Genomic DNA, 14,420 nt, shown 5'->3' on the forward strand with positions numbered 1-14,420 from the left:
CCTGCATCGGCAGGCGGACTCTCAACCACTGCACCACCAGGGAAGCCCTATTTTTATTTTTTACAAATTTATTTATTTATTTATTTATTTTTGGCTGCATTGGGTCTTCGTTACTGCGCGCAGGCTTTCTCCAGTTGTGGCAAGCGGGGGCTACTCTTCGTTGTGGTGCGCGGGCTTCTCATTGCAGTGGCTTCTCTTGTTGCACAGCACAGGCCCTAGGCGCGCGGGCTTCAGTAGTTGTGGCACATGGGCTCAGCAGTTGTGGCTCATGGGCTCTAGAGCGCAGGCTCAGTAGTTGTGGTGCACGGGCTTAGTTGTTCCACGGTATGTGGGATCTTCCCGGATGAGGGCTCGAACCCGTGTCCCCTGCATTGGCAGGCGGATTCTTAACCACTGTGCCACCAGGGAAGTCCCTAAAATGTGTATTTTGTACTGGTGAGTAACCAAAACATTCTAAGTGTTGTTTCAACCAGGAAATAAGTAGAAATACAGTGGTGACAGAACGTAAACGTAATTACAATTATGCTCTCCCTCGAGCCTTCTGTCACCATCAGGAGCACATGGACATAAAGTAGAGAAGAGGGGAGTAAGAGAGATGGAAGTGGGGCCTGCAGGAGAGACAAGAATACAAAAACACTAACACTGATGCTCCGCAGTCACTTTTTTCCTTTATATTTGCTGCCCCCTACTGGCAACTGCAAATACTGAAAAAGTCCAGTCATGACAAGTTCTTCCACAAGGGGAAAAAAAGTTACAATAGGTCTAGAATAAGCTAAGGGAGTAGGAGGTACAAACTACTGGGTGTAAGAGAGGCTACAAGGATATATTATTGTACGACACAAGGAATGATGCATTATTCTGTAAAACTGTAAATGGAGTATAACCTTTAAAAATTGTATACAATTTTTTAAAATTAAAAAAGGAAAAGATTATTATTGTTTCAAGTCACAAAGTTTTAGGATGACTTGTTATTCAGCAATAAATAATCAAATACCAAAAAGAAAAATGGCTTATGCTGATCCCCAAGATCTAATCCAGTTATGAGAAAAAACTATGACTCAAGACACAGAGACACAGAACAAAAAATGAAAGTTAAAAAAAAAAAAAAAGGTAACATACTCCCCAGACAAGATACCAGCTTTAAGCAACAGGCTAGTGAGTGCAGGCAGAGATCAAGGGCAGGCTGGACTTCCTTTCTTTCTGCTGCAGGTGTACGTGACCTCTGGACTGGTCAGCAGCATCTTTCAGTTAGTTATCTGACAGCCTGCCTCCATCTCCATCCTCTGTTCTTCTTCTTCTGCTTAGATACGTGAAACTAAACTGTAGCCATTTAGAGAGGTTTACAAAACGAATAACAGCCTTGAGTCCTTTATCTTCCATTCATCTCTCCCTCATTTCTGTTAAGGCAGTAATTTCCTTAGAATCCCCTGAAGTTGCTGGTTTGGCTACCCTAGAGCTCTATCCATAAAAAGTCATCTAAGATCTGCATTAGCAATATTTTTGATAAATGGCACAGTTACACAAATTGTACAATATGAGGGGTTCAATCTTCAAAGACAAAACAATTTAATTTTCCTATCCCATAAAAATTCACATATAAGGATTGCTTTATATTTCTGTATTACATTTTTTCTTTACCATATAAGTTATAGGTATACAATATAGTGATTGACAATTTTTAAAGGTTATACTTCATTTATAGTTATTGTAAAGTATTGGCTATTCTGTATCATCGATACATTTTAAAAGAGGCAATCGATTCCCTCAAATCCTCCAATTCAACTTTAAGAAATCCTGCCATAAGGATACTAAAACAAATTTAAATGATGAAAAGTTTATGTATTGTACAGAAAAATCTGTGCTTTCAGTGAAAGACTATGTATTCTATACATATAGCACTTTCTGGGTTACCTGATTCTAGCTGGGTCTGCGAGCTAGTTTACAACTTGGTGAATTATAGGTAAGTGAAAACAATGAGAAGTATTTCTTACAGACGTGAAAATTCTACCCTGTCTGGTGGAAATCAGCTATCTTCCCTCCCACGTATTCATCTCAATACTCCTAATCTATAAATGTGTCTGTCCTTTGGGTTCTCTTTTGAGACAGTTATAACATCTGCCTGGTTCCCTCATGAGTTAAATACAGCCTTCAACGTGTTGTCATTATTCTACCTTTTCCTGAAAATTATCTTTTAACAGATTTAACTAGTAATAGGGTTCTTTTAAGCTCACAGTTCAAGTCGATTTTAAATTCGCGGAACACCTCAGTTGTCTGAGAAAAGGTTCCTGTTTTAAGTCAGATAAAATCCACATTTTAAATCATATCCATGAACTTTCTATGATCCAAACTCACCTATCTTTCCAACTTTACCCACCACAGCCCCCCTGTATCACACCCATCAGAAAGGTTATTTCTTTAAAAAAAAATGTTTTAATCATGAAATAAATGTTTTAAATATACAAAAAATATATACCTGGATCCATACATTCAACAGTTTGACATGTCTGATCCAGACCTTTAAGTTTCTTAAGGAAAAAACATCACAGATACTAATGAAGTTCCTAATCTCCTTGCACTCCTCCCTAATGCTTCCCTCTCCCCACAGGCAACCATCATTACAGGAGTGGGCATATTCTTCTACAGTCCTGATGTTATACTACGTGTGCCTGTCCATAAAACATAACATTTAAAAAATTTAAAGTAACTGTTGTCACTTAATATCTATACTTTTGGCAACTTGCTCTTTGAAATTCACCATTGTGCCTTTGGAATTTATCCATCTTGACTACTTGGTTCCATTTTTAATTTGGCACTTCTGTCACTACACTAATTACTAATTACTTGCAGTGGTAATTTTCCCTCCTTGGGTCCTGGCTCACATTCCTCTTCTGAGAGTGCTCTTCTGCCCTGAAAGCTCCCCTGCCCAACATCTAGCTCTCCCCAGTGAAACCCAATCACTTTTTAATTTTTCATTTTGAAATAATTTGAGACTTTCAGAAGCATTAAAAGAAGAGTAACAAGAATTTCGACACACTCTTCACTCAGGCACTTTACCACATTGCTTTATCATTCTCCCCCTCAACTCCCTTTCTACATATAAGTAGGCAGGGGTAGGGGTGGGGGGATGTGGGGTGTGTGTGGGGGGGATGTGTGTGTGTGTGTAAAGCAGTAACTTTTTTTTACATAACCCAGCCGAATTATCAAAATCAGGGAGGTAACGTGGATACAATACCATTATCTCATCTATGGATCTTATTCAAAATGTGCCCATTGTCCTGATAACGTCTTTTATAGCAAAAGAAAAATGGAACATTTTCCTCTGGCTCAGGACCCAGTCTAGAATCGAGCACTGCATTTCCTTGTCGTGTCTCCTTAATCTCCTTTCAGCTGTAACATTTCCTCTCTCTGTTGCTCTTTATCTTTCATGACCCTAACGTTTTGGAGAGTACAGGGCAGCGACTCTATGTAATTTCTAAAACGTTCAGTTTGCTGGTTGTTTCCTCATGACTGGATTCAGGTTGTGCATTGTTGGCAGGTGATGTGTCCTTCTGTGCCTTGTACGAGGAGACAGGCGATGTAGGTCTGTCCCATCACTGAGAAGGTTAACTTTGGTCACACTGGTGCCAGCTCTTTCCACTGTGAAGGTACTGTTTTTCTCTTTACAACTAGTAAGTAATTTTGGTGGACATAACTTTGAGAATACTCAAGTATCCTCATCAAATATTCACCCATGAATTTTAACATCTATTCCATCAATTATTACTATAATGGTTGCTAATGGTGATTTCCAATTCTATCATTCCTTCTACAATTATCAGTTGGTGTCTTTTCTACTATAAAGAAGGGCTTTCTCTTCTGCTCCATTTATTTAATTTAACCATTTGTTTATGTCAATATGGGACCATGGATTCTAATTTTAGTCAATGGTTATACTCCATTATTATTATTGTTTTGTTATGATGTTCACATATGAGGCCAGTGGGAGCCCATTCAGGCTAACTTTTGGGTCCTCTGTGTCATGACCCATAGTTCTTACTTTCTGACACAAGTTGTTGCAGGCTCATCTTTACCATGCCACCCCCATTCTTTAATTTCTCAAGGAGCTTCAACTCCTTTTAGTGGAGAATGCTATTTAGACACCAAGATCAGGGCACTAGGTGTGCTCACTGCCACCATGATGTCATTATGTCACTTTTAGAGCTAAGCAGAGTTTGGTAAATACACACACACACATTATTAATTTCTGTATCTATCTATCTATACTAAAAAAACATGAGTTGATACTGATCATCCTTACACTTAGCATCCAGGCCAAATATCACTTCTCCCTTGAATTATTTCTAGATGCCCCTGGTGGTAACCGTCCTCTCTGGGGTTTTTTTGCGGTATGCGGGCCTCTCACTGCTGTGGCCTCTCCCGCTGCGGAGCAAAGGCTCCGGACGCGCAGGCTCAGCGGCCATGGCTCACGGGCCCAGCCGCTCCGTGGCATGTGGGATCTTCCCGGACCGGGGCACGAACCCGTGTCCCCTGCATCGGCAGGCGGACTCTCAACCACTGCACCGCCAGGGAAGCCCTGTCCTCTCTGTTTGACAGCACTTCGTCATCACCCCCAAATTGGAGCATCTTTCCTCACTGGTTTATATACTCCCTAACGTCAGGAGTCAAATCATAGTCATCTTTATTTACTTCATAGAACCTACTACAGGGCGCTGAATATGGGCAAAAGCTAAGATGTATGCTGAACTGAACAGAATTTTTCTAAAAGGAGAGGAACTGACCTGAGTGATATCCAGAGTAAAATAAAACATGTAAACTTGCCTTTTCTGCATGTGTGGGCACACTTTTTACACCTAAGGAAATGTTTAGGCACCTGCACTTTTTTCCCCTTGTACCCTGGACATCATATCTCTTCCATCAAAATAAACAGGAATATCTCCTATTTAGAATTGCATTAGAATATACCCTCCTCTAAAACTAGTTTCCTTTATTGTGCCTTTACATTTATTTGTAAGCAATTTTACATAAATCTTTCGCTTTTATCTCAAAGTATGAGAAGCTTCATTTGCCTCCCATATTTTTAGAAATACTCTCATTCCTTTAAAAAGATTTTTGTTAAAACATATTTTAAGTTGAATTTGACAACACTCTTAGCCTGAAAGACTAAAACATGCTCAGTCAACTTCTACAGGGACTTCCCTGGTGGCACAGTGGTTAAGAATCCACCTGCCAATGCAGAGGACAGGGGTTAGAGCCCTGGTCCGGGAAGATCCCACATGCCACGGAGCAACTAAGCCCGTGCGCCACAGCTACTGAGCCTGCGCTCTAGAGCCCAGGAGCCACAACTACTGAGCTCACATGCCACAACTACTGAAGCCCGGTGCCTAGAGCCCGTGCTCCACAACAAGAGAAGCCACTGCAATGAGAAGCCTGTGCACCGCAACAAAGAGTAGCCCCCGCTCGCCACAACTAGAGAAAGCCCGCGTGCAGCAACGAAGACCCAACGCAGCCAAATATAAACAAATTAAATAAATTTAAAAAATTAAAAATAAAAAAATTAAAGGGAGGGGCTTCCCTCGCCATCCGGTGGTTAAGACTCCGTCCTTCCAATGCAGGGGGCACAGGTTCGATCCCCGGTTGGGGAAGCAAGATCCCACATGCATGGCCAAAAAATAAAATAAAGGTGTATTTTTTATTTTTATTTATTTATTTATTTTTTAAATGAAAATAAAAATAAAAGGGAAAAAAGGGCGCACCATGTTTGCCTGTAAACAGTGATTTAAGTTATTTTTCAAAATAATAAATAAAAGCTTGAAAAGGTGAGTAAATGGGGATTTAGAGTGATCTGTGTTGAAACCCGGAAGCACCCCAGGGGGACAGCGCGAGGTGGTCCCCACACCTCAAGGCTCTTACCGTAAGCGTGGCTGTGTTCTCGTCGTCCGACCACTGCGTGGAGAGGAGGACAGAAACAGAACGTTAAATGTGGACAGTGTACTGGGCTTCCAAAAAGCAGTGCCCCATCTAAAAATCACCCATACACAGGAGACAGCTTTTCCTGAACACAAAGTATGTGTCCAAGGGAAATTTTCATGTAATTTCTCACTTGACTGAATCTATGCTGAGATCTCAAAGCCAGAACCATTTCAGAGAACATTTTGATGAGAACACGTTATGGAACAGTTTATATTATTTTGAACCAACCTGTATTTCTTCTGCTTCATTATCACTGTCTGGCTGAGAACATGTTGGCGGATCTTCCCTGGAAGAACATAAAATTTCAATTGAGCAGGAGAAAGCTTTGGTGCTGTGCAGTCATAACTGCAGGTGTGCTGAGTATATATATTTTAAAAAGCCTTAGAATTGGAGGAAAATGTTAGGAAAAGTTCACTTTTTGAGACAGAAACTAATAAAAACCAACATGAAATTAAGAAGACTACACGTCCAATAAGAGATGGTGGAATAAAAACTTCCTGCCCTCTTCTCAGAAATCACTAGAAACAAGGAAAAGAAAAACTCAAACTCCACCTGTGAGGACACTAAGAATCCAGTCTCAATCCCGATATAAGAGAAAGTGCTGCCCAAGACAAGGAAGACCAGACGGGATGAAGGAAGCCACAGAAGGAACTGCTGCAGGAGCTGTTCCGGGCAACCGCTGGACACCCTGCGGGCGCAGCCAAAAATCTTTTGTTTACATAGTGAAAACAGCGTGTGTGGGCTGGTGGCAGGAGTTACCCTGGATCTGGACTGGCACCACTGGAGGGCATGGGGGAGGAAGAGAAAGACATACTCAGACATGCTGTCTTAGAAGGAGCCAGTGGGCAAAGTGGGTGTTGAAAAGGGCCATTAACAGCCAATCCTTACCGCCTGGGGCGAAGCAAGGGCTGAAAGACCGCAGAGGCAGCGACACTGCCCAGGCCTATGAAGAACTCCCTCTTGAAATGCTACTTAAATGATTTATAAGATCCCAAGGGAAAAGGCACCAGAGAGGAGACAACTGCAGAGAAGAGACAACAAAAGTCTGGAAAACAGAAAGCCAGTGGCGGGGGGACCCAGTTGGCAACAGGCAGACCCTGGAGCCATCACACACGATGGGACCACAGCTCCGGCTTCAAAAGGGGTGACCTGAGTGAAGTCCGTGAAGGGCGCAGGGAGGCACGCCGAGTTGTCCTCAGCTGGCACACCCCAGCAACTCAACCTCCTCCGTGGACCAAACCAGGTAAGGGCTCCGGTCCTTAATGCCCTAGAGGAAAATCGGGGTGAAATGCTAGAATACGACGAAGTCATAAGTGGAAGTCACGTTAACAGTGAGACCTCTAGTCCCCTTCCTCCCTCCCTGCTCCCCCAATACAGACAGATTAGAGGACTCATCTCTGTAGATACTGGAAAACCCCCTGGGAAAGACTCACAAATAACTGTCATCTGGGAATCTTCCATCAATACCTACTGGATGCTGGCACTCTTAACAAGCCCCACCCGGGCACACAAAGTTTCTGCGTGTGTGTGTGTGTGTGTGTGTGTGTGTGTGTGTGTGTCCATCCCTCACTCTTAAAATATGAATAATGGCCTAGAATCATGAGAAAACTAAAGAAAGGCTCCAAGATGAGAAAAGAGTTTTTAAAAAGAGAGAGAAAAGGTACATGGATGAAATAAAGACAATACAGGAACCAGATGAAAAATAATTTTTTAAATCATAAATATCCTCAAAGATAAAAGGTACTGCATTCATGAGAGGAGGCCAGAGGACAAGGTTGGACTTGTAGAAACTGAAAATGTGGTAGCCGAAATCTAAAAATTCAACAGAATGAATGGCAAAATCAAGGAAATTTTCCAGAAAGTAAAACTAAGAAGACAGACAATAGGGAAGAAATGATAAAATTCAGAGAATTAATCCAGTAGACCCAGCCTCTAAATAATAGGAGTTCCAGAAAGAGAAGCAAGAAAATAAGAGGAAATGATCAAAGACATAATATTTTTAACTGTTCTAGAACGAAAGAGCCCACCAAGTACACATCACAATGAATGGGAAAAACAAAAACAAGAAACTCTGATGATGTATTTACAAAGATGGCCACAACAATTCTTCCCATCTTGACATGCCCCTTTGCAGGGTGACTTTGCCACTCTTCCCATCAAGAAATGGCATCCATTTTCCCGCCCCTTTAATTCAAACTGGCTTCAAGACTCATTGTGACCAACAAAATGTAGCACAAGCGACACCATGTGATGCTGAACCTAGGTGTCAAGTCTTTCCAGCTTCCGTGCCCCCGTTTTTGGAATGTTGCCACCACCACGTAAAGGAGCTGAGTCTGAGGCTGAGAAATCACAAAGGAAGAGAAGCCCAGGTGACAGTCAGCGTCCGCTGCCAGACATGAGTGAGGCATCTTAAAACCATCCAGTTTTTATGGTCAAGCCACCAGACAACTACAGCCGCAAGAGCGACCTCAGCAAGACCAACAGAAGACTTGCCCAGTGTCGAGCATTACAGAGGCTCTGAGATTTTACCCCACTTGCAAGCTAACAAGTTAGCCTGCCAGAGTTCATGGACTCTGGCAGAAGACAGGGGACTCCTGGGTCAGAAACAAAGGACTCACAGTACAAAGCATGAGCTCCATCTTCGAATCAGTTCCCTCTGGCCCCTCACGCCCCGTGGAAGGTCAAGGAGTGACCCAGGTTTGTGTTACAACTGAGGAACCCTGAACTTAGAGAATCTCATCTTTTATAATGAGCTGCAGGTAAACCTGGCTGGTCTTTGACCCAAGAGGTGACACTGTCTTTATCTGTACTAGACAGTAACAAGCCTGCTCTCTGCTAGGGAGAGACACTATCTCTATCTTCCAAGGCCATCTGCTGCATAAACGTCTTTGACAAGACAATCAGGAACAAAAGCTGTCAGTGCCTCTGCTCAAAAGACATGCAGAGACCCAAGGAGAAGTATCTCTCAACACCCAGCTGAGCAAACATTGACACATAAAATGGTCACGTTTTAAGTCACTGACTTTAGGCAATACAGATGACTATCATGAAATAACAACACAAAAGGTACTCAATGAACTTGAGAATGCATTTAGCACTCTAAAACACCACTTTTGATTTTTGTTAGTATAACAAAATACATTAAAAAAAAATATTTGTGGTCGCTGCATCCATACAGTTCTTCAGAAAAACTTATTGCAATTCCTACCATGGGATGTGTCACTGAAACGTAAAAGATGATGGAGTGTGTGCACTAGCAAGTTCACCAGAATTGCTTTCCAAGGTAAACCTCTAAATGCTGAGGACTGAGTTGATGTTAATATTTAGAAGTATTCTGTTTTCTACATCACAGCTAGCACTGAGCTGGTACCTAAAAGCCGTGGGAAATGTGAGAGCACTGGCTTTGGAGGCAGACAGACGTCAGAATATGTCAGTTCTGCCTCTGTTAGTCGCGAGCATGGCACCAGAATCCCATCTATAAAACGAGGATGACAGTAGCTACTCTGCAGTTGTGAAGATTCAAAACATGAATGAATCTAACATGTGTTTTATAATTGGCATCTATTGTCATTCTCCTTAAGGGAGACGATCAGGAAAGAAAGAACTCCCGGGGCCAAAAGGGGACAGTGAAGATTGGCACCTACTTGGGAGCGCTGAGTCAAACCACCCGAATCCGACCCACACACACACATACATATTTATGGTAAAATTAGTGTTACTGAAAACATACACAATTCTAATTACATTTCTGAGTTCATTTACTGAAGAAACGTTCATCAAGCACCTCTTGTGTATCAGGCACTGTTCCAAGAGCTGGGAACACAACTGTCCAAGTCCCTGTTCTCATGAAGACTGTATTCTAATAGAACCACTAACGGAATGATGTCAGATGGAAATAAGTATTATACTGAAAAATAAAGTGAGGTTAGGAGATAAAAAGTGATGCACCAAAATGTGGTAATCCATACAATGGAGCAGTATTTAGCCTTGAAAAGGAAAGTAATTCTCACACATACTGTAACATGGATGAACCTCAGGACATTATGCTGAGTGAAATAAGCCAGCCGCAGGAGGACAGGTACTGTGTGACTCCTCTTGTATGAGGTATTTAGAGAAGCCAAATTCACAGGCACAGGAAATAGAATGGTGGTTGCCAGGGGCTGGTGGACGGGAGCGATGGGGAGTCAGTGTGTAACTGGTACAGAGTTTCAGTTTTTCAAGATGGCAAGAGCTCTGCAGATGAATGGTGGTGATGGTTGCACAACATTATAACTGTACTTAATACCACTAAACTGTACACTTAAAAATAGTTAATATAGTAAATTTTATGTTATGTATATTTTATCTCAATAAAAAATATATTTTTTAATAATTCTAAGGGAAAATTATTTCCAACCTAGAATTCTATTAAAAAAACGAGTGACGTTATCAGTAAGGGTTACCATTAAGCTACTTCAGAAAGGAAAGAGAAGGATGAACACTTAGATAACATGACTTCTGAGCAGAGACCTGAATGAAAAAATAGGAATGACATTAAAGTATGATTCTTAAACTTTTTCCAGTTTGCACTAAAAACACTGAAGCATGGTACTTTCCTTTATAAACAGTGGAACTACTTGAACAAAAGGAATAGTTATCATACACATTTTCTAAAAGTAGAGATGAAAGGAATTACTCAATTTCACAACTTGTAATTATCAGTAGAGGAAGTACTCAATTTTGAAAATCTTATCAACTGAGCATTGACAAGGAATACAGAACAAAGATCAGCACATAATTTTAACTAGGGCAAAAAGGGAGAGAATGGGGCCAAAGCTAATGTACTTATTTTACATGGTAATCGCTGAGATTTAATCATTACAAATTTCTTTATGCTAAAATTTAAAGAACTTTTTTCTGATATGCCTTACCTTCCTGACACCACCAGAGTTCCATCATCAAGTAAATAATCCTTCACATTCTGCGGAAGTGGAAGAATGACACTAAAACAAAACAAAAAAAAATGCACATACCAATAAAAAGGGCATCAATTTTAAAGACCAACCATAAGCAGAGAAAAAAAGTTCAAAACTCAATTTCTGATTTACTTGTTCCCTTTATTTTAATATGAAGTGGGAAATGTTAATGATGGACATTTGGCAGCAGCAGACTGGAAATTAGGACAATATGAATAAATACTGTGGTAAACTAAATTAGGTGCATATAATTACCCCCATTGTCTCGGTGATAAAGAGACAAAAACCAGCCAAATCCAAAGAACTGGACTGAAATCACAGTATGAAAGCAACAAGCTCAGAAGAATTCTGAGTACAAGGGTTATGTGCCTTTAAGAAATTAGAGCCCTGCAGGTATTTGCAGCAACACAGGAAATGAGCAAACAAATCAGAAGATGAACAGCATCCGACCACCTTCTAAGATATGGGGAGGAAGCAGGCTTAAGATGTGGAAACCATTCTTTGGTTGGCAATGAGTGCGTAAGGCTAAGAATTCACGGTAAGTTTGGATGTGCATTCTATTCACCTGATCACCAGAGTACACAGCTGCTTACCTGGGCGCGCTTCAGTTGAATTGGTTTCAGACAATCATAATTAAGGAATGGCAAAGCCTATGTGAGAAAACTAGATAGTTGCATGGGAAGGCATCAAACGCCTAAATAAATAAATGAATAACCTTTCCTCTTTATATTTGATATACAAGCCTCATTTACCATCATCTTGTTGTCTATTTAATAATCACTGATCATGTTATAAACATTCACTTGTGTTACTGTTTATTAAATACGTTTTTTTCTTTTGGGAAAAAAAAAAGGGATGGCAAAGCCATACTTGATATCACTTGAAAAAAACGTATGGGATAATTTGGTTTTTTATTCTGTAATCATCATCAAAAATCCTGCCACAGATACCTAAAATGCTATTACTTTGATCTTGAGGCATGTATTTTTGAGGCCTGTACGATTATGGCCTGCTTTCAGAGAGACCATATTGACTTATAACAGTATGCTTCATTTATTTATTGAATACGTTTTTTGGCACATTACAGATGGATTTTATGCACAGGAAAGATTATTCATGAGCTACTTCAGTTTCAGAAATTAATATCTGATTTATCAAAATTACAATTTCACATTCAAAAGCTTCTTCTTCTTCAGGCTTTTAAGTTCAACTACCAAATCTTATTCTTCTATTTGTAAATCTGCTAAATTTTAATGAAATTTCAAGTGAGTCTTTGAAAATTAAAAGTTGCTTTAGGGCTTCCCTGGTGGCGCAGTGGTTGAGAGTCCGCCTGCCGATGCAGGGGACGTGGGTTCGTGCCCCGGTCCGGGAGGATCCCACATGCCGCGGAGCGGCTGGGCCCGTGACCCATGGCCGCTGGGCCTGCGCGTCCGGAGCCTGTGCTCCGCAACGGGAGAGGCCGCAACAGTGAGAGGCCCGCGTACCACAAAAAAAAAAAAAAAAAAAAAAAAAAAGTTGCTTTAAATTTTTTAACTCTTGTAAAAATAATCTATTCAACTTTCTTTTTAAATAAATATGTCAATTGTCTAATTACAGGTAAGCCTTTCCAAGTATTCAACTCTTACAAAACCAGTGAATTAAATTGTAAGTACAGTGAATCTAAGGTTCTTGCAAACATTCCAATTGAAACTGAAAAACTTAAAAAATTTTCTTATATCTTTTAACGTATCACAATTCTAAACCAATTACACAATTTAAATTTGAAACACAGGCTAACCTGTTATACATATGCCAATTGTTCTCAAAAAGGCAAATTCTTAAGGATATTAAATAAACTAAACAGGAGAAAAAAACCCTCAAGTTTGAATTATTTCATCACCTCTATATATAATTCTAGCTCTTCCTGGGGTTAAAGATACTTAACCAACAATGTCAGCCCAAGAGAATCAGACATGACCTTCCTAAGAGAATTTGAAGTTTACCTTCTCATGGGCCTGAGACTGAGAAATATCGGCAGGGATGCTGGTTCCTAGACATTAGGGTGATTTTCCTGACCACAATAAGAGCATAGAGAGCCCTCTTCTATGTCAGTAACATCTCTGAGTCCCCAAATCGATGATTTCCGAGTCCACATCCCTTGTTTCTGAGTTACACTAATTCTCAAGTCTGATGTGAATCCTGACTTTCCCTCCAGGTTGCATCATCCCTTGACTAGATTTGAAACATCTATTTACTGTTTGATTCCATTGTGAATTCTCTGCATATTTTTCCTATTTGGAGGGTCTACAACTCTTACATGTATGAGCCTCACCGAGTTAGATTCTGCATCGTTCTCATGAGTCCCTGAGTCCTGCTGTCACAGTTCTAAAGTCACCCTAATGACGTGACCTTGCATTATGTTACCTAAGTCACGGAGGAATCCTAGATGTCTCCATTAAGAACTGAACGCCTAGGAGTGGGAAAAGATACAAAAGAAAAATAAAAATCACAGTACAATATGATAAGTGCTGTACCAAGTGCAGATGTACCAAAGGCCACCAAAATTCTGAAGAAAAGGGAACCATGCCTGAGAGACTGAGGCCATAAATAAGTCATGGCCAGGCGTACTTGACGCAAAGCTACTGAGGCTGTCGAAAAAGAGCTTAAATCAGTCACTGAAATCCACGATGCAGGCAAGACTCCATGAGGCCCAAATGAAAGATGTAAAAGATTTAATGACAAAGTACCTATCCCATCAAGTCGATATAATTCTATAGAAAAAGACAAGCTAATCTAATGGAATGGAGGTTGCAGGGGCCTTTAAAAGATTATTTATAACTTTCATATTTGAAGAAAGAAACATTTAGAAAGGAGAGTGGATGGCCGAAAGTCATCTAGCTACTTATTCTTAAGCCTGAGTCAAAGTTCTAGAACATGTCAAAAAATGATTCTATATTCTTTCCTCCATAATCATCTCTGAACCTTGATTAATAAACACCAAATAATAAGGCTGAGTCAATAACCATTGTCGGCATTAAAGCTGACAATGACAATGACAAACCTAACACAACTCCACCAGAATGACCTGGGTCATGGAGGGACATCCTGCCATATGTTGGGTTCCAGTGATGACACCACATAACTAACTAGAGTTACAGTTCAAAGACAGAGGAAAGAATACTTTCAGGCAACACAGCTTAGTTGTGGACTGGTAAAAAAAAAAAAAAAAAATCCCACCCCTTGGTTTATTTTTCACTCCCAGCTTCACATGAATGGTACACATTTTAAGTGAACTAAAATTATTTTGCTTCAATGGAGCTTTGATTAAATCAAAAACATTAACAATGAGCAGCTTTTTGTACTATATGCCAGAAACAGTGCCAAGCATTTTTAATGCTTTATCTCATTTAATTCTCATGACAATCCTACTATTTTCTCAATTTTCCAGATGGGGCTTAGAGAGATTAAGCGATTTGCACAAGATGCTGGTGGAACCAAAATTCCACGCCAGACAGA

The 14,420-nt window shown here is 40.5% G+C and overlaps 1 protein-coding gene across 1 annotated transcript in view; it reads right to left on the reverse strand.

The window, feature by feature from the left end:
* CDC123 (cell division cycle 123) overlaps nt 1-14,420 on the reverse strand; it is a 51,244-nt gene that overhangs the window by 35,121 nt on the left and 1,703 nt on the right. Inside the window, exons 2-4 of the mRNA XM_024734185.1 lie at nt 10,881-10,952; nt 6,199-6,256; nt 5,911-5,943 (exon numbers count right to left, since the gene is read on the reverse strand). Coding sequence (XP_024589953.1) covers nt 5,911-5,943; nt 6,199-6,256; nt 10,881-10,952 — 163 coding nt within the window. The remainder of the gene's footprint in view (nt 1-5,910; nt 5,944-6,198; nt 6,257-10,880; nt 10,953-14,420) is intronic.

Source organism: Neophocaena asiaeorientalis, unplaced genomic scaffold (genome assembly GCF_003031525.2).
Source record: "Neophocaena asiaeorientalis asiaeorientalis breed wild unplaced genomic scaffold, Neophocaena_asiaeorientalis_V1.1 scaffold120, whole genome shotgun sequence".
Lineage (NCBI taxonomy): Eukaryota > Metazoa > Chordata > Mammalia > Artiodactyla > Phocoenidae > Neophocaena > Neophocaena asiaeorientalis.